At 37.1% G+C, this 22,467-nt stretch overlaps 1 protein-coding gene across 1 annotated transcript in view; it reads left to right on the plus strand.

Annotated features, from left to right (window-relative positions):
• LOC149563779 (phototropin-2-like) overlaps positions 1 to 22,467 on the plus strand; it is a 411,881-nt gene that overhangs the window by 217,171 nt on the left and 172,243 nt on the right. The window contains exons 16-17 of the mRNA XM_089826907.1: positions 7,846 to 7,949; positions 8,383 to 8,432. Coding sequence (XP_089683033.1) covers positions 7,846 to 7,949; positions 8,383 to 8,432 — 154 coding nt within the window. The remainder of the gene's footprint in view (positions 1 to 7,845; positions 7,950 to 8,382; positions 8,433 to 22,467) is intronic.

The raw sequence follows: 22,467 nt of genomic DNA on the forward strand, positions 1-22,467 counted from the left end.
TTAGCTCTCTCTAGATCTTCTTCACAAGGCTCTTCTCATTCTTGGACTAGGCCAGTATGACAGACTTAACAAGAACTAGAACACTTTGACTGTGGATTCAAAATAGCAGATATGCTTATTGGTCATCATGTTGAGAGCTAGCACAACAAAATAATTGTTTAAACATAAAGAAGGGGAAGCATGAAATATCCCTTGCCAATTCCAATGTAAATTTCAGACTTCTTGCCCCTTGAAGAAGTTTCGTCAAACAATTGGTTTGGAATTGATAATAATTTCAAATTTACCTTAAAAGAGTATTAACTTTAATTAGCAGTGATATTATGGCTTGAAAAAACTACTAAATCAGCAAGACAACTCCTAGGATGATTATGCAATTGTTTATTTTGTTTTCTAATGCAAATACATAAATCAAATGCAAAAAATGTAGTCCTACAGCAGACTGATATTTTGTCAACCAATTGTCACGCAACTATGTAACAGCATAGAATTTAAGATAACCTTATATTTATAGACTAATTACAACTGTCTAATTAATTGTCAAGCCTCTTGACATACATGAAATAGTTTCAGCATTTTCTGAGTACTAATGACAGCCCCTAACCCATACATACAATCTAAGTCACAAGGTTCGAGTTCGAGTTCGAGTTCAACAACTATGAAGTTCGGATGAAGTTTGACAAGTGAAAAATATCAGAAAAAAATTCGACATTAAATTCACCTAATTTATTATTATATGTTTTAATAATTTATAAATAATATAAGTATTAATTAATAATATGAAATAATATATAAGTATTGATAAATAATATGAAATAATATAAATAATATATAAGTATTGATAAATAATAAAAAATAATATAAGTAAATGCTATTCATTACTATACAATATAAAATAATATCTTGCTAGACAATGAATCTGATATACTCGAAACATTTGTTATTCTCCTCAGACCTTCAAACTTTGCCAAATTTCTATTATTACTCATACTTGAACATTTATACTTAAATAAATTTTTGATCATACTTGTAACCTTCTTCCATCTTGATCCCTAGATCCAACCACAGTCAATTTTTATGCTTTCATTCTTTGTCTCTTTATTCCAACATTTCTTTTCACAATGATTTTTCAAACCACAAATACTGCATGGATATAGATCCCAACATCTTTCCTCTATATGTCCTGATCTGTGACAATATGCACATTGCATGGTTTTCATTCCTTCAACTGATTTACTTGAACTTGTGTTCATCTTTCCTTTGGCTGTAGAATATCCAAGGCCTTCCTACATTGGCCTCCTTATCTACTCAATTGGATTCATCATTCCTTGTTCATCTTTTCGTAAGCCTTTACCTTTGAAACCCATTCTTTTCATAATCTTCAAACTGATATTATCATGAAAACAACTAAAAATATTTGCATTATCATTACACCTTACATGTTCATTATCACACACTTGTTTACAAACATTTTTAGGATAATCACTTTTATCAAATGATGAATTCAAATCATTTGTGCCATAAGAAACATTATGAACCAGTGGTTTTTCTCTTAAACATTCATTCTTTTCTTTCAACAAATGATTATCCTCTAATTTCTTAATTTTATTCTCCAAATTTATATTTTGTTTCTCAATCTCAATATTTTTGTCTTCTAATCTCTTCAATTTCTCTCCTAAAATTTCATTCTTTTCTTAATATCATAAAAATACTTTAGCTCTTCTTCCAATTCTTCATTTTTCTTTTTAATCTTATCAAAAGAGCATTATTTTCCTTTTTCAAAAAATCCATTAAACTTGTATTTTCTTTTATTGTATTTTTGCTCATTGAAATAAACGGATTAAACTCACCTTATTCAATTGAACTAATCCTCCTTCAATGGTAGCACACCAATGACTTCACTAATAAAAAAATTCTCTGATTGATCGATCTTCACACTAAATCAGCCCCAATGATCTGGCATGCACACATGTAACAAGGAACTTCTTTAAATTTAGCGAAACCCACATGTTTTTTGTAAACTTCTCCATGCATGCAATATTGATTTTTTTTTGCAGTGATCTCCTTTGATTATTGTTACTTAATTTTAACTCGTGATAAAATTCAGTTCTGAAAATAAAATTTATATTCAAAGTTGCTGAAAAACACTTTTCATTTGATATTTACAAAAGAATAGAAATGTCCTTGTATTATTCATTTTTCGAATATACAACTGATATTTACAAAAGAATGAAATGATCAATGAATATGCTGAATAAACATATATCTCTCACATAACTGACTGTGAGAGTAGCATAGTGATAATAATGCTTCCTATCTATGCAAATGTCAAGACATGAAAGGAAAAACAAACAAAGATGTAGAGTCAAAGGGACCAGCCATTGCGTGACGTAATGACTAGTTATCTTCTCCTTTTAGCTCAAATGTCCTACTGCTACATTGAGTTGATTCGTTAGCTGTGTCAGACTGCAAGCATGCATAATGGGTTAGATTTTGAGGAAAATCTAAGCAATGGAGGTAACCTCATCCAATACATTATCATTTACTTTACTATCATATCATTCCACTTGCATACAAAGGAAAAAAATAAAGTACATCAATCATTGCATTATGCTCAAGTACAAATAATTAAATAGAGCTTCAGGTTCATTAATGTATGACAAAATAACAGCAGCAATATGTTCACAAAATATGCTGAAATAACAAAACAGTAAAATATTGCTAACAAAATAGCATGATCACATTGGTGACTGGAAGAATCATTTTGTGCAAAGTGTGACAAGATGGTTGGAGTCACAAGAATCAATCAATACAAACAAAAGAAAGTATGTTAATTTCACAAGGAACAGGCGCTGAAAAACTATGGATGCAAAATTATAGAAAGTGGTTTATGGGTGTCACAAGCCCATGCTTCAACCTCATAAATAATCTTTATTTGCTGGGGTTGCATCTATTTCATTAAAATAAAGCTTGTGCATATGTTGACAAGGTGGATACAAGAAACAACTTAACAATAGTTCATCACAGGCAAAATTGAGAAGGCTTTACAACATGCTAAAAGATATGATTGTTCATTCAAAATGTATTTCTGATAACTCTGTATCAATGAGCATTTTAACTTTTTGATAGCAAGGAAATTAAACCCCAAGATTTAAGCATACTCAAACCAATCAATATAAGCCCAGCTGCAAATGAACAACAACATTATCTCATAATATACTGGCTTCAAGTTCCAATTCATAGCAGAGGCAGAGAAAGTGCAAGATTGGAAACTAAAAACCACGTTTTAGTCACAGAATTTCTAGCAAACATAGAGGGTTTTACAAATCAAGAAGCTGTTTAGAAAACAAAAATGTCATACGACTCATTACATGTAAACCTACTAAGAGATCTATGCTTGCAAATGGGATGGTGTCCAACAGCATAAGAACTTCTAAGAAATTTTCAAACAACAAATGAAAGAACAGAGCTGCACTAGTGAATTCATATCATGCCATAACATCAAGGCCAAAGTAAATTCCATGAATATACAACGAATGAGGGAAGCTTAAAACCCATTATTTTCAGCAGACATATTGCCAAGAAAACATAAAAATAGCCTACAACAGCCTTGAAAGATAACAAAGGAAACTATCAACAGCCTAGTTTGTGAAGAAGAAAGAAACCCATTTCGAGTTTGTGAGCTTCAGCATCCAAGGCCATCAATCAGCAAGAATTCAAGAAAATTTGTTTCCAAATATGCAGACCTCACTCAAATCTGTCCAAAAATCAGAAAAAGCTCATACAAGAATTATGGTAACGGCAACAAGCTAAACTCATATTGCAAACCCAGATACGTGGTAGCTCTAATTTCCAATTATGGCAAACACAACAAAGTTGCTAAAGCATGGCGGCTCCAGCAAGAAGAAATCGTATCAACTAAAATCGCATACATCCCAAAGGGTAGCTCATTATTTCTTTCATGCTCTAAATATAGCAATACAGATTTATAATGACAACAACAACCAAGCATGGTGGCTCAAGCAAAAGAAAATGCACTGGTATCTTCTAGTAATGACGGTTCAAATAAAATGTGCCCTGCAAGTATAACAATAGCATTACCTTCCAGCTATATGGTGCTTCTAATCTCCAATCACGATAGGTACAACAAAATGTGAGTAATGATGCCATAGTAGAAATCACGCATTTCCTCGAAGGATTTGCAGAATGCGGAAATGTAGAGCAGAGAGTAGAATCCAGAACAATTGTAGACAAGAAGACAATAAATGACTCCTTAAAAAAAGCCTAGAAAAACTACAGAATGACTGCAATTGAAGTAGTGAAAGGCCAAAGAAGATGAGCACGATGAAGATGTGTAGGAGACCTCCATTCTATCGTTGCAGCTGCTGAACTCAAACCCTAGCCGCATTCCTTCTTGAATTCTCCAAACAGATGCGGCATATGGAAAATGAATGAATTTAGGGTTAAGATGTAATATCTCTTGCCCTTATTCATTTTCTATAACTTTTGAAATCCGATACCTTTTGCAAGATTTCTTTTTATTCTTTATTTATTTATGCCATTTGGGGAGTTTAACGAGATGTTAGGCGTTAGGTGTTATTGTTATTGTTTTATTTCTATTTGCATTAGTCAATATTGTAAACAAAATATTAAATGACATTTATAAGTCATTTTAATTTTTCTGTTATTTATTAAATGCAAATAAGAGGGAAAGAGGGAAATTTGAATTGGTCTTAGGACTAGTGAGTCAATATGACATGTTTAAAATACTAAGTCTTAGGAGTTATGGGGGAATTTGTATTCAAAGACTTTGCATTATCATTTATAGTTATGGAGAGTATAGCTAGGAGCCTTTTGAGTCATTTCAGGACTATGGGTCGAATTTTGACCTTGTCTTGGCAATTTGAAGCCATTTATTGACAATTTGAGTCTTTCGAGGGCAGTTTTAGTGAGTCATAAGTCTCTTTATGGCTTAGTGGACCTTTTTCAAAGGACGAACCTTATTTCATGGGTTGTTAGGTCTTCTTTTTGAGTCTATTTTTCTGGCATCCAACCCAAAGGTTGTAAAGGGTATTTAGTGAAGTTTTGGACTCACTTTTAGTTTAGTTCTGATTATGCAAAGGAGGCTTATTAGACATTTTTTTGTTCTTAGTATTTTTGTGCAGATATTTGTAACTCATTTTGGAAGATCAAATACAAGTGACAACAACCGAGTTGATGTTATCTGGATCTATTTTGGAGCCTTCTCTTCTTTCTATAATTTTGTGTGTATTTTTAGGTGATTTGATAAAGACAATTAGTGAATTATCATTTTTCCATGTTGTTTTGTCTCACCCAAAAACCTAGTTGCAGAAAAGTATGTTTGTTTGCAAGTTGTAGTTCATGTTTTAAGAGATGAAGCTCATAAGAGAGGCATTTGTTTTACTCCTTATTCTGGTTCATTTTTCAAACTTTATTACAAAATATTTATGTAAGCCTTTATAGAAAGGAAGTGTTTGGTATTCACTCAGATAATTTAGTGATCCTTCTTCATTACCTGTATTTGAACTTTCATATCATATTTTGGTGTATCACTTGGTTCTCTAGTTTAGAGTTTAAGATTTTAGGTTCATTTTAGTAACTTCTATCTCATTTCCCATAAGTTCAAGTTAGTTTTGTGTAATGTCCCCTCTTTAGTTCGACATGGCATTGATCATGGATTTGCCTATTCCAGACTCTCGTAGGCAAATGGTGTGGAAAGAGAGTCAATTCTGCGGATCAGATAGTCATATCTTGCTCTTGAAGAAGTGTTAAGAGGTTATATTTTATCATTATGTGATATTGGGGCCCACATGTTATAATTTTAATTTGAGTTGCACTTTTTATTTTATAAAATTACTTTATTATAAAAAAGTGCATTATAATGAGAAATTATAAAGGATGTTTCTAGAAGTTCTAGCAACTTCTTAGAAAAGTGAATAAATAGAGGGCTGGGCCTCTCATTTGGACATGCTTGGATTGGAGAACTCTTCTACTTCTTCATTGTGAAGACATTTGTGGACTTTGGATCTGCAAATTATTCGATCTTTGGGAACGAATCACTCCCTTGGATTGGCGACTTTGAGGGTGTGAAATATCACCTGAATTGTTGCATAATTGGAGTTGGTATTCAGCCATCTCATTGGAGCTTATTGAGAATTCGTTGTTAGGGTTTGTTTTTGGTTGGAATAAGGATTTCAGATTTGCCCTATCATTGGAGAAGCATTTGACAAGAGTTTGAAGACAGAATAAGTGCATTTTCAGAATTGGCAAAGCAGGGTTCGGAACCACATAATTGCTCATATCTCCTCAACCCCTTGGAATTATTTTTTATGGTTTTACAGGGTTACTACCTAACCCTAGGCGCCCATTTTCCTTGCATTTGGGGGTCCCAAAACCCTAATATTATTTTATTTCAGCAGCCGTATAGGTACGGCCTGGTACGGCCCTGCTAGTTTGGGCAGCAGCAGCAAATTAAGGACAGTTTGGGGGTGCGGTTGGAGGTCTTCATCAACGATTTGCAGCAAAACGTGGTGTTCTTCCATAGTTCTTCAAACCAGGTTCTTGCATTCTGAAATATATGTCAATTTTTGGGTAAATTTGCTGTCATACAGTCATTGTAATAATCAGTCCAGAAATTGGTAATAAAATAATTTCAGAATTTATTGCATTGTAATTGAAATATAGTTCAATGGCTTTATATTTATTGTAATTCTGTGATTATATTCGGAAAGTATCAAATCTGAAATTACATATTCTGAATATTGTTACGGTTACACGCCAAGTGTTTGACAAAATTCCTAAGTTAAGTTTGAGGGTTTCTGTGGCCTTTATAGTGAGGGTCATTACATTTTGTGGAGTTATTAATGATTATCCAATAGGAACCGGCCTAGAGTCCAGAGGTTTCATTTCTAGTTACGCATTTCGTACATGCAGAAATGAATCCCATGTTAGGCAAGGTTGTTAAACATGTTTAGTTTAATAGGGTGTAAATTTTAGCCTTAACAATTATATCATGCCCTTCTTTTTCCAGCAATCTGGTTTGATAATATCCTGACCAAGATCTTTTAGACCTGCAATACCACTTTGTCAATCTTTAGCAAACACCATTGCCCTTGATCTTTTCAACCATTCATTCTGGCCCTGATACCACTTTGATAATCTTAAACAGTGAAGACCATGTCAGTCACATTGTTAAACACAAAATGCATAAAAAGATATTGCACACAGATCTGCTACAGCAGAGAAGAAGTCATTTTATTCATTCACATACTCAATTGATTACATTTGAATGTGTTTACATCAGTATATATAAAACCTTTCTCATTGAATGAGATATTACAAAAAAGATTATGAACTGCTGTTACAATCTATGCATGAACTACAGTCATAACTACCATTATTGCAGAATTTATTTGCATGTAAATTAGAACATATGCATGAACTATCATTAACTAAAGTCTGATTCAGTAGACTGGAGATCTATCCATAGTTTTTATTTTAAACACAAAAGTTAAATGCTTTCGAACTGCTGTCTAACATCAGAATAATGAGATATGTGCAGTTCATTCAGTTGACTCTATGCATGCAATTTTTCTTTATTCCCTATTGAAGAATTTGTCACGCAAACTGCTTGATCAGGAGAAATTAACTCCTAACAAAAATTTTGAGCCTTGGATACATGCACAGTCTCATCTTAAGTAGCTCAAAAGTAAAATATGAGCTTGACTATCCAAGATCACTAATTAGTACAAAAATTTATTTACATTTTGAATCTATAAAAGAAAATTTATTTTTACTAAAATCAATCTTACCATTTTTGTTTTGCAGACTAAAACCCATGTGTGTTTAATCACCGATTTTGCTCCTGGTGGGGAGCTCTTTTGGTTGCTAGATAGGCAACCTACAAAAGCTGTTAAAGAGGAAGCTGTGCGGTAATGCTATTTTTTATTTTATTTCATCGTGGCCAAGTGATCTTATGGGTATCTTAATTAGAACTTTGTATTTCTTTTATTAAAAAACAGGATATTACTACAGTCAAAGTCTGTTTTTTTAATTTTTTATCAACTATTTAAGGACATAAGGTGGATACACATATTTGTGAAATATTTATATTTCTTGTCTAAGGCACTTGTGCTAAAGGGTGCAGCATTCCCAATAGAACAGACTAGGAAGGGGTTTTAGTATTTGTGTTAATAGTCAGATTTTGGATGCTGAATTGAACTATAGTTGTTGTATAAGGCACTTTTGGTAAAGGATGCAGCATCACCAATAACATAAACTAGGAAGGGGTTTTAATATTTTTGTTAATAGTCATATTTTGGATGTTAAGTTGATATTATAGTGCCCTTTATTTCCCTTTTGTAGATTTTATGCAGCAGAAGTTCTCGTCGCTTTGGAGTACCTTCATTGTCAAGGTACTGTACATGAGATTCTACGCATGTGTGAAATTATGAATAGGATCATAACTTTAAAGCAACAAAATTAATCATTTACAACTTGGAAATTTGTTTGAAAAAAATGAAACAGATGAATTAGTAAATTGGATTATGGGTTATGTTGGGATCATAGCTTGTCCTTATATAAAATAATATCTTTGATACAATCTTGTCTATCCAATTTCTATTTAGTACTCCCTAAAAATCCTATTGACAAATAATTTCACAAAAAACCTCTTATACTGGCATCCTTTACATATTGTAGCAATTATTTTGCATTGGGTTGTAGACTGTAAATTATTAACAAATCCTTCAATGATTGATAATGAGCTGCTACACAGCAGAAAAAAGAATATAGCACTAAAAGCCTTCGCAAAAACTAGAATTTGATGCAACTTTCAACACCATGAAGACACTTAATAATCAAACCAAAAATTGGATTTTTTTTTCAAAATTTTAGTACAAATCTGATCCTTAGAGGAAATTACCTCAAATGGAGAAGAAGGTTTTTGTTCTCTAATTTCAGTTGGATGGCAATAGGATTTTCATTCTGCAAATTTCTACATGCCGAGTATTTTGATTCTTCAAATTTCTGCTCAAGGACTTTTGTTCTTGGATGAGAAGATGGCCTAAAGTGCTCAAGGTTTAGAAAAAGATTTGATTGCAGTAGCTAAATGGGTGATCTCTTTGCTCAATCTTCCCTCCCTGTACGAATTTCATGTTGGCTTCTTAATTTTTTTCTCCTAAAACTCCCTTCAAATAGTGTTTGAATTTTCTTTTACACTTAAATATTATATGAAGGCTTATATGTTCCTATTTAGATCTCCTATTTATAAAAATACTAATATTTAAGTTGTTAGCATAAATGAATTATTTGGTTGAACTTGGAATCTTACTATTAATTTCCTCAATTTATCCCTTCACCTAGAGGAAATGAAGAAATAAGTCCTTTGCTAATTTAATTAGAAAAGGGGAAATGACATGAATTCTAGCCCATTTTTCTCATTTCTGGTTCTTATGAAGAAAAAGGATCGAACTATATGGATTTGTATTGAATACAAATATTTCAAGAAGAAGACCATAAAAAATAGTTATCCCATTCCCAAAATTAATGAACTAGTTGATGAATTGCATGGTGTTGTGTAATGTTCCAAAGATTGATTTGAGGTCAACATATTGTAAACTCTTAAGGAATTATGTTGTTCCTAAAACAACATTCAGGTGTCACTTTGGGAATTTTGGATACTTAGTCATGCCTTTTCACCTAACAAATACAACTATGTAATTTTTTCCCATTTTGTGCCTTCCTAAGTATTAGTTGTTTTCAAAATTAAGCCTATTATTAGTGATCCTTGTAGGCTAATGTGGTGATTTGGAGGCCCCTTGAGGGTGATTTAGGGTTATTTATTTGACCCTTTAGGTTTCTTTTTGTACTCTCCAACTTAGTGCATCAATTCATTTGTGGTTTTCCTTCCAAGGGTCTTCTAGGTTACTTTTATATGCTATTTTTAGTAAACTTGTGATGCAACAAATGACACATCTCAATCGTATGAACCTTTCACCCTACTCAATAGTTCAGTACCATTTTTTACCACATAGGTTAATTAAGAAATGCACACAGACAATGAACAGTAGAATTCCTTAGATTATTCGCATATGCCAGAACATTACATTATGCTTAATAAGAGAAGATCAATGATGATTTACAATGATCCCAGACGGGATATAAATACTATCCGCCGAACCTTCCCGAAGGAGTTCGTCGACCACAAACATTATGTCCGCTACAAACTATTTACCCGTCGACTACAGAATACAGAAACACCAACGACAATCACCCCGTTGGCTATAGAAACATCGACGACAATCATCCCGTCGGCTACAGAAACACCGACGACAATCCAGTCGGTTGACACCATTCCCCCCAAAAAGAAAAGTTGCCTCCTGACAACTAACAAAATATCTGAGACAAATTAACAAACAAAATACATTAATGGACTAATTACAACAAGATAAATCTACTTCTGACACATCATTGTCACCTTCGTCCCGTACCTGTAGCCTCTGCTAACACAATACTGCCTCCTTAATGAAGCTGACCTTGATAGCCACCTATGCTACCTTCTTTTTTTTCAACTCCTCGGTACCCTGAGCCAAGTGTCGTTGCACTGCCTCCAATTGGATGATCAACTCCTCCCGAGCTCTCTACGCATCCACCAAGATAGCCTCTCGGCCAACACTTACTCCTAGTGCCTTTGGTACACAGATACTCCATGCCTGCAGCAGCTTCAAGTCTTCTCAACTGGTCACACTTCACGACTGATATCCGAACGACTGGGGGTCCAGGGGGCAAGGAGCAGCGCCCCTCGCCACCAAGACCAAATCCGCACTCTAAACCTCATACAAAAATGTACGGAACACACTATTTCTGTCATTTTTTGCCAATTCTACACTCTTTCTGGCAATCACTGAGACTTCCCCTTCCCTTTGGCATTATCCATGACTCATTCTGAACAATTTGAATTTGTCGTCGTTTTTTGTTTTTTTTTAATAGAAATCTTCCTGCCACCTTCCCTTGCCGAACTCAAGACACCTTCAAAGCATAGAGTGTAACCCTGTAAGAGGTTCATGGAATAAAACACCTGCGAAAAGACTGTGACAGGAATGATCTGCAGGGACAACTGATGCTCGCGGAAGGAAGATGCCCACAGAAGGAAAGACGCCTACGGAAGGGTGAAGAGAATTGCTGGAATGAAGGACGTTGCTGAAGACAACAAAAACAAAGCGGGGTCCGTAGGATAACATAACGCCTGCAGGAACTGTGGCCTTCTCCAAACATGCCCACGGAATGCAAGACCAATGTACAATAGCAGTCTTGTCCGCAGATGGTCAAAAGCATCCACAGAAAATAGATAAAAAACCCTCTGCGGAAAGATGAAAGACATCTACGAGAACTTGGCTACTTCGCTGGAAAAACTCCGGACTCATCCGCGGAAAGAAGGAAAGACTTTGCGGAAGACCTCCCACGGACAGGCTGCCCGCGGGACACAATCCGTGGAAGACCTCCCGCGGACAACTGCCGGACAGGCTGCCCGCGAGCTCTTTTTTTTTTTTAATTTTTAATTTTTTTTTTTTTCAAACTTACTTTTAAAAAAAAAAAAAAAAATAAACAGCACCTCAATCTTGCCTCCAGGCATCACCATTCTGTAACGACGAGGGAGCCTACACTTCCCCCAATTTTCTTTTTCCCTCTGCCGGCAGTTTTGCTTGCCTTCGCGTAATTGCCAGAACCTCCTCTTCATCCGTGCCGACAATGATCAAGTTTACTCCAGACTTTGGGCACTTGGCATTTTCATGGTCGCCGAGTCCGCAACATCTGCATAATAATTTTCGTGTGTTTGCCGCTGTACAATCCCGCGCAAAATGAACCCACAAATTACATGCTTGGCATTGAACGATCGGCCGTCCGTTTCCATCATACTGGGTTTGACTTCGGCTCCCATTATCATTGTTATTGTTCGCATTGTTATTTTGCCTTCTGTTATTATTCCTGTACCCTCCGGATGTGGCACCTGCGCTATTCGTATTTCTGCTACTGCCTGATGCGAAAGCCTCCTGTGTAAGAAGCACCTACGAAGATCCTCTTGTCTTCATGTTAAAGGGGCACTCTTTTGTCGAATGGCCCATGATCTGACAAATGTCACAAAATTGGTTCTTTGGACACGATCCTTTAGTATGACCGTCGGTCTTACACTCCGTGCACCACAGCTCACTGCCTTTTTGCTCCTTCTGCATGTTTTTAAACTCCATCATGCAGATCATGTCCTTCTGTAGGGCACGAACCTTCTTACTATTGCCTTCATCGTCACTGCTATCACCTCCGGCAGGCTCATCATTATCCGAATCAGATGAGCTAGTCTTCATCTTCTTCTTTGTCTTCAGCTCACTTTCGAGGTCCAATGCTCTATTATAAGCTTCCGTAAATGACGACGGTGGCACAATTTTCATTTTTCTCCACAACTTCTAGCGTAGGCCTTCCATGAACCATCTTTTCTGAAGTTCGTCCACCGGCTTACTTTCCATTTTGTTTATCAAGTCTTTTAATTTCCTGGCGTAAACGCGGACGGTTTTGTTCTTCCCTTGCTTAGTATTGAAGATCTCTGCTACAATTTCATTATCATCCCACAATAGTTTAAATTCTGTCAGAAACTCCTTTTTAATATTATCCCAACTGTTTAGCTTTTGTGGATTTGTATCAGTGAACCAATCAATTGCTACGCCTCGTAGGGTGGCCGGAAATTGCCTCATCCAGTTGTCTTCATCAGTTATCCCATTTGTCTTCCAAATCGTTTCACATGTTTTGCAATGTCGAATGGGATCGGCCGTACCATTGCCATTGAACGTTGGTAGTTTCTCTTTCGGTCCCGCCATCACGATTGGTTTTTGTAAACAGGTGTTGCTCGGTTCTGCAATACTGGTGCTGTTTAATCCCACACTAGCGGTCTGCACTCCCACATCGGCGGACTGGTCTCCACACTGGCGAACTGGTCTCCCACACCGGCAGACTACACTCCCACACTGGCGGTCTACACTCCCACATCAGCGGACTGTTCTCCCACACCGGTGGACTGCACTCCCACACCAGCGGTCTGCACTCCCATACCAGCGGACTGTTCTCCCACACCGGCAGACTGCACTCCCACACCGGCGAACTCAACAACTGCGAACCTTGGTGAAGAAGGGTGTTTTGAAGTTGTCCCCTGCGGAAGTATATCCCGAACGAAAGTTCACTCCACGCTCTTGCTTCGTCGGCACTGAGCTGTGCGAGTCGATGCTCTTTCGTCTGGATTCTCTTCCCTCGGCGAACACAAATTCAAAAACTCCTCCCATCTTCCACCAATTCCACCAGCTGCCAAGTTTCCTCCAATAATTCTTCCGTGATCCGGTTTCCATTGGCAATCTTCTGGAATCTCCTTCGGCGTTCGGCTTGCTGTGCTAGAATTAAATTTTCTTGTGCAGTACGGATTCCATCTTTTCCCTTGACCTTATTTTGATCCTTGTTAAGCTGATTTGGCATTAATCTTCATTCCTCCCACCTTCCAGGTTCATAGGGCAACGGCGCCAAATGTTTTGCCGCATAGGTTAATTAAGAAATGCACATAGACAATGAACAACAGAATTCCTTAGATTATTCACATATGCCAAAACATTACATTATGCTTCATAAGATAAGATCAATGATGATTTACAATGATCCCAGATGGGATATAAATACTATCTACCGAACCTTCTCGAAGGACTCCGTCGGCCACAAACATTATGTCCGCTCCAAACTATTTACCCATCAGCTACAGAATATAGAAACACCGACGACAATCACCCCGTCGGCTACAAAAACACCGATGAAAATCATCCCGTCGGCTACAAAAACATCGACAACAATCGAGTCGGCTGACAACCACCATACCAATCAGCACTACTACCTACTAGTTAGCACTACCACTATACCTGTTAGGCCTTAGTTGTGCTTTGATGCTTCAACTTTGAACTAAGAACAAAACCTTGCGCATAGGCTATGTATGGGTTTGATGACAAAGTATTTAGTCAATACCTAAGATACCGATGGGTGGCATTTTCCCAGGATGCGGGTATGGATGTGGAGGGATGCACAAATGTGTTTGGAAGTGGCACGGAGGTGGGTAGTAAGTGTGGCCATTGCCTGTGGATTCTTACAGGATACTTGGGAAAGCATCCACAGAGTATCCGTCAAGCATTTGAGCAAAATTTGCAGAGCATCTAGAATTTTTAGGTGCCAAGTCACATAAGTGACTCAATAAAGCATGTGCTAAATTGATTTTTTTAAATTATATTTTGTCTCATTTTTGCCCCAAAACCCTAAAATGACCCTACTATAGGCCATTCTTTGCTCATTCCTCTCCTTTTGTTTGTTGCTGGGCTCTCTTCTCATTTGGTCTCCATTTTGGCATTTTGAAAACAAGGTCATTATTTTTGAAGAGATCATTCGTAGGCTTAATAGCTTCTACAAAGGACGTCTAAGCATCTAAGGTAAGCATTGTCATCGGTAAATATTGTGTAGCTGACGGGCCTTTCGGTAATTGTTATGTAGCTGACAGACCCCTTCGGAAAGGTTCTTTGGAAAGTATATATACACCCTCCGGATCATTGTAATCATCATCATAAGCATAATGTAATGTTTTTGGCATATGTGAATAATAAAAGGAGTACTATTGTTCTTGTCTATTGTCTATGTGCATTAATCTATTTACCCATGCGGTAAACATTTGGCGTTGTTGCCCGATGGACCTGGAATGAAGGCAGAGGAATGAAAACTAATGCCAAATCAATTGAACAAAAATAAGAAAAAGTTGAAGGGAAAAGATGAAATACACACAGCACAAGAAAATTTAATTTTGGCACAACAAGCCGAACATAGATGAAGGTTTCAGCAGATTCCCAGCGGACATCGAGGCACTGAGGAATTGCTAGAAGAGACTCGACAGCGGTTGGATTTGGTGGAAGAAGCAAGGGAAGAATTTTTTAACCTGTATACGCTGAGGGAGGAGAATCTAGATGAAAGGGGATTAACTTGCATGGCTCGGAGTGTCGAGAGAGTACGAGCGTGGAGTGAACTCTTCATCCGAGATACTCTTCTAGAACAGATAGCTTCGCTTGATGAAAACCCTTCTTCACCAAATAGCACGATTGTTGAAAATAAAACAACTATTGAGAACAATGTGGGTGTGCAGAACAACGCGGGTGTCCTGAATAGCGCAGGTACACAACAAGTTCCTCCAACTCGAATAGTAATGGCTGGACCAAAGGAAAAATTGCCAAAGTTTGATGGTGATGGAACACTCGATCCAATTTGACACTGTAAAACATGCAAACCAATTTGGATGGCGCATGGCATAACTGATACAAATGAATGGGTCCGACAATTTTCGGCAACCCTAAGGAGTGTAGCAATTGATTGGTTTGCTGACATGGATCCCCAAAAATTAACAAATTGGGCGAATGTGTAAAAGGAATTTAGCACCGAATTTCAACTACTGCACAACGACAATGAGATCATAGTAGAGATATACAACAAGCAAGGAAAAAATGAAACAGTTTGAGTACATGCCAGAAAATTAAAAGATTTAATAAACAAGATGGAAAGTAAGCTAGTGGATGGGCTGTAAAAGAGATGGTTCATTTAAGGACTACACCCGAAGTTACGAAAGAAGATGAAGATTGTGCCACCATCGTCATACACTGAAGCATACAATCAAGCGATGAACTTAGAAAGTGAGCAGAAAACAAAAAGGAAGAAGATTAGCTCATCCGATTCAGATGACGATGTGTCTTCGGAAGAAGAGAGCAGCGATGACGAAAAGGGCAGCAAGAAGGTTCAAGCTCTCTAGAAGGATATTTTAAATTTGGTCAAAAATTGGGATGTAACACTAGATTTGTATCTCATATTGTTGTTATAAGATGACTCCTCAAGTTGCAATCAGCATTGAGCCAAATGGTTATTTGTAAACAATGGGGTGTATGGAAGGCTTCAAATTCAGAGAGAGCCTTGAAGGTCAGGGGAATGGTCTTGGATGAGCATTGGTGGGCTCATGTGTAATTTGTATTGGATTTCAGTGAGCCTATCATGACTATGCTACGCTTTGTTGATACAGATGCACCTTGCTTTGGGTATATGTACAATGGCATGGACACCATGGTAGAAAAGGTAAAGCTTTCCATACAAGCACATGAGACTAACCCCACAAAATTTGAAGTCTTTTGCAATCAAGTGAAGGCAATCATTCATCATTGTTGGGAGAAGATGACTACCCGATTGCACCTCCTTGCATATGCCTTATCTCCAAGGTATTATAGCCAAGAAATACTTGCTATACCGGATAGAGTTACACCATATGTAGATGAAGAAGTTGCTACTGTGTGTTACACTGCATTTGCAAGACTCTTCCCAGATGATGAAATGCAAAAAAAGGTGAGGCTAGAATTTCGCTTATTTGTTTCAGGATCAAAACTTACTCCATATGCAATAAAGGACCAAAATTACATGGGAGCTATCACATGGTGGTACATGTATGGTCAACCATTCAAGAATCTACAACCTCTTGCAATCACGATCCTCTCACAAGTAAGTTTTCATTTATTCTTTATTTAACAATTGTATTCTACAATTTAGTGTTTACAATTCTTTAATTTGTGTTTCATTTGTATGTTTAATTTTATGAACACTATCTAGGTTGCAGTTTCTTCTGTTTTTTAATGGAATTGGAGTGCATACTCCTAAATCCATTCTGTGAAGTGTAACCAATTGGGCTCAAATAAAGCTAAGGACTTGGTTTATATACATACCAACTTGCATCTTTTGTCATGTAAGGAGGATGGATACAAGGAAGGGTCAACCAAGTGCCGGGATGTAACCCCTGAATATGCAAACTTGGATGCAACACTTGAGGATCTTACTATGATGACAAATGATGATGTTGATAACATCATAGTATGTGCATCTAGCATAATTGGAACTATGTTTGGTTCAAACGAACTTGCAAGTGTTGCAGTAGAAGGAGATGATGAGAATGTGGATATTTTTGAGAATCCTTATGATACTAACTGACTGAATTTGATTTGTGAATCTTGAGCCTTGACTCTTGATTGATCAACATTGAACCATGAACTATGTTTTGATTTTATAATTCAAATTGCATTGGAATCTTGAACTTGAGGAATTTACTAGTTTGACATTACTATTATTTCAATTTGAATATGCTAATTGATATGGAATGATTTTTTTCTTTTTGTATATTTCTTGCATTTCTTTACATACATAAATTACAGTGTGTGTGTGTAACGCATCCAAAATCTCCCCCAAAAAAAAATCGTGCACTAGCACCCGCATCAGCACCAGCACAAGCATCTGAACCAGCATTGGTAACTTAGGTGAAGACAATGCCCCATGATGTCTTGATGTGGCAAGTATTATTATTCCTAGAGTATAACACAAATGAACACCATAATAACATTGAGATATATGTTCATCTTTTATCCATCATCAACCCAATTCTGTTTGATTGTAATATCCCCAAATTCTAAATCCACAAAGAATTAATAGATGAATAAAAATGTATATGAATTCTTACCAGGTAATAGATATATAATATAATATAATAATTGATATAGAATAATATTATATATTGATATTTAAATATAATAATGTATAATCAATTATTGAATTATAATATCGATAAATATGAAATAAATAAACAATAATAAAAAGACATAATAGAAGATAATCAAAAGAGTAAAGTAACAAGGAGGAATATTATATATTCATCATAGATACGTAACTATTTAATAATTAGTTCTTATTTAATTAATAAATTAATCAAGCATTCAACATTGATATACATTATACGTATACCTAAATAGTGCTGCAAGGATCATTGGCCACAAACATTATAGGAATATAGTAATACTATATTGTATTTAGCCGCCGTTGATATTAGGGTTAAGAACAACATGAAAGCATGGAATTCGGTATTTGACTAATCAACTAGCAAGTGGACAACTATCCAAACTCGTAATTAAAACTCAGACATTAATAAATGTATGTTAGTCTCCATTTCTAAGAGTGGCAATTAGGAAGAGGCATGAGTTGACAAACGATCATTTCTCTCAAGGAAATAATGTAGAATTAGAGATTAAAAAAAATGAAGGGAGAACACAATTTACGGGGAAGAAAAAGGGAATCAGGAAACAATGAATCAGAGGAAGAGAAGGAATAATGACCCATTTGATCTTTGCTAGTCAACAAATAAGGGAAAGAATAAATATTATCAGGCAGAACAAAGTCTCAAAATAAAAAGTCATCTCAGGCCATATATATCTCGTATTGAGTTATAGGCAGTCTGCATAGAAAGGTAGTCATGGTGATTAGTTCAGAAGCGCACACAACATAACCATGTAGAGTCGATAATTCCTTAGACACTGAAAATAGTTGTAGAAGGAATTAGAGATTCATATAGAATATTATATCTCATGCTCTCCTACGCAAAAGAACCAAGGTATAAAACATCATATATAGGCCAAGGATAATTGCATAAGTTCATTATTGAGCACTGTACATGTGATATAAGTTGATGACTGAAAGTGGCATTCAACTAGTAGACAGGGAGAAAGAGCGGGTAAGACAATAAGAAGAATATAGAGAGAATTGCGTCCTAAGGAGTCAGTGTTGCTTGTCAAAGGACAGAAAAAGACTATTACTACCTCTGACAAAAGGTGGCAAAATTTACAAACACAGACAGTAGTGGCAACCAATTGAAGATTAGATTTTTCTATTTGGATTTATATTGGTGTAGATTTGTATGTGATATCAATATAGAATAAACATTTCAATGCAAGGTCAACAATATATGTTGTTAAGCCATTCATTCTACACATATATAATTATCTAGTCAAAGATAGCAGTTGTACTGATACTAACAAAAACTCTATACATTGATACAATCTATATATATAATCCTTGGGGATATCATCATAATATATTAATAAAATAAACTTATAGTGACATCAAATATTGTAAATACCAAGTATTCAATTCGATTGTTCCTTAATTCTAAGATAAGATGGGAAAGGGACATCTCATTGATTTACTTCAGTGACTCAAAAAAAGTGAACGGATGAATTTCCAGTTGCTCGATCCTCAAAGGGAAAATCGACATCGTCGGTCTCGTATTGGTTTGAGGTATGTGACAAATCTCACCTTTTATTCTTCCATTTGCAATGCACTCAAGTGTCTCACCAATCTACTTTTGTCTTTCTAGGGTCTGGTAAAGTTTCTACTGACTTGTGTTTAGCTCCCTTGATGCATCTTCCAATCCATCACTCGGTGCCATGATTCAATTTTTGAACAAGTTGACAAGATCACTAGCTCTGATACCAATTTCATTTACTATAGACACATCTCAACACTACAAACCTTCCACCCTACCCAACAAAACACCGCTACCATATCAATCAACATTGTCATTGTACTAGTCATGACTACCACTGTACCTATCAACACACTACCACATTGCAATTCGGCACTCGACACCCTTCAACAATGGTTGGCCTCAAATACTATTGTATGGTGTATAGTTCTTCTACCAGGTTGTTGTGATGTTCCCAATCCAACAGGAGCGGTCACAAAGTTTGTATGGAGCTCAAAGATGTCGTACAATGTAGGAAAGGATGTTGGACGTATGGACTAGAGTAGAGGTAGGTGTATGGACTGGAGGAGAGGTTGGTGTACGAACTAGAGGAGAGGATAGGCATATGGGTTGGAGGAGAGATTTGTGTATAGACTGGAGAGGATAGGCATACGGATTGAAGAAGGGGTTGGCATACGGATTGGAAGAGAGGATAGGCGAACGGAATTGAAGTTGTTTGGTTCTTGTTAGGAAGTTGCATGTTCCTGTTAGGAAGTTGCCTGACTCCTATCAGGAAGTTGCCTAGTTCCTATAAGGAAGTTGTTGGGCGTACGGTATTTGACATTGAGGTAGTTCGTGTTTACCGCATAGGTTAATTAAGAATTGCACACAGATAATGAACACGAACACGAACAACAGAATTCCTCTTATTATTATTCGCATATACCAGAACATTACATTATGCTTTAATGATAAGATCTGATGATTACAATGCTTCCCGAAGGGGTTATAAATACTTTTCGAAGAACTTTCCCGAAGGAGTTCGTCGGCCACATACATGTCACTACATAACAAAAACCTTTTCGAAGGGACCCGTCGGCTACATAACAAGAACCTTTCCGAAGGGACCCATCGGCTGATATACAATTTCTACCGACGACATCATCCCCCCCAAAAAGAAAAGTCGTCTCCTGACGACTATTACAAAATCTCTGAGACAAATCAACAACCAAAATACATTGACTAACTAACTGGTCTTCAACACTGTCACCTTAACCAATCTGACATCTGACCCTGATAGCCACCTATGCCGCGTTCTGCCTTCCAATTCCGAGTACACTGAACCAAGTGTCGCTGCACTGCCTCCAACTGGATGATCAACTCCTCCCGAGCTCTCTACGCATCCACCAAGACAGCCTCACGGCCAACACCTACTCTCAGTGCCTCTGGTACACAGACACTCCATGCCTGCAGCAGCTCTAAGTCTTCTCAACTGGTCAGACTCCCACGATTGATATCCGCAACGACTGGGGGTCTAGGGGGCAACGCCCCCGACGAGGTCGAGGGGCAACGCCCTCGCGAGGGCCTGGGGTAGCGCCCCGGGTGCGCTCCTTGTCGCAGTACAGGGCGGGGTTGAGGGGCAGCACCCCTCGCCGCCAAGAACAAATTAGCACTCGGAAACCCACAGAAAATTGCACGAAACACACCATTTCTGTCATTTCCTGCTGATTCTACACTCTTTTTGGCAATCGCTGATGCTTCCCCTTCCCTATGGCATCATCTGATACTCATTCTGAGCATTCTTGATTTGTCGACTTTTTTTTTTAGCAGAAAACCTCCTGTCACCCTTCTGTGCTACCATTGTACAGCTACACCATACATCCTGCCACTGTATTGACTCCTTATGCAATATCCTGTAACGTCCTCCAAAGTCTAAATGCAATAGAAGCCGCACGCCAAAACCCCACTCTTCAGAATCTGTAATCTTGCAATCAAAATCCGTACACATGATATGCTTGAAAAATCCGTACAATTACCTCGCATTCCAAATTATAATTTTCGTACGCTGTCTTTACTTCCAAATTCTGTATGCCATACAGCCAAAATCCACAGTGTCAATGGCTTTCCTCAAAAATCCATACAGCACATGTAGAAATCCATACTGATCAAGCCCCTAAAAAATCCGTACAGTCACTATACTAGAAATCTGTACCATAACTGTTGTTGAAAATCCGTACCGTACGGTGATTTTAGTAAAGTCCGTACGTTAACCTTCGCAAGCTATTAAAATCCGTACGATGGTCCCAATGTTACAATACGCAGCTCTTTAAAAACCGTACATTGCTAAAAAAAACCGTACACTAGCCTTCAGTTAAAATCCATACATTGTATTAAAAACCGTACTACAACAAAACCGAACACCTTCAAATATGAAAAACCGTACAGTGCTACCTTTTCCTTCAAATATGGAAGTCGTACGGTATTCTTCCCTTCAACTATGAAATCCGTAAGGTACTATCTTCTTCAAATATGGAAACTGTACGACACTTTTCCCTTCAAATATGAAACCGTATGACACTTTTTCCTAAAAATCGTACGGTACTTTTCCTCTTTTTTTTTTTTTTTTTTGAACTATGTACAATATTTACATATGTACAGTACTTACAATCTTCTTCTCTCAGTTGTTCGTCCATGGAGGTGCGTTATTTCTTTCATGGAAGACATTCAACTTCGACCTATTCACTGTGTCAGCAACTTCCTTTCCGTCTAGCATCCATTGTTTTACTACTCCATTATTACCCATTTCCCAAATTTGATATGGTCCAACCCACTTAACTCTGAACTTGCCTAGGTTGATCTTATTCCGTCCATCATCCCTCAACGCCAATTGTCCTGGTTGAAACCTACTACGCCTATTCTGTGTCATCTCCATATCGCCCAGTTTGTTCCCGAAGCTCCGTACCATGGACTCCGTCAACTACCCCTTCTGGTTGTGAATAACACGTCCACTCCGTATTGCTGTAACTTTTATTAAACCCTTCCACTTTGTTTCCTGTGTGGACCGTATGATGTGTCTTCCTTGCCGCCGATACCTTTCTACTATATCTGTGGTTCGACGTAATACTTTCTTCCTATGCAGTCGTACAGTAGAATCTTTCCTTCTTTTGGGTTCGTACTGTATGTTCTGTCCTTTAACTTCGGTCATATCCGCGTTTCCTTCTTCGGCTTCTCTGTGTTGCTTCCAACATTCATTTCCTCCTTTGGCTTCTCAATGTTCCTTCAGACATTCATTTCCT

The sequence above is a fragment of the Cupressus sempervirens genome, chromosome 4 (genome assembly GCF_028749045.1).
Source record: "Cupressus sempervirens isolate cs-2001-9-10 chromosome 4, ASM2874904v1, whole genome shotgun sequence".
NCBI lineage: Eukaryota > Viridiplantae > Streptophyta > Pinopsida > Cupressales > Cupressaceae > Cupressus > Cupressus sempervirens.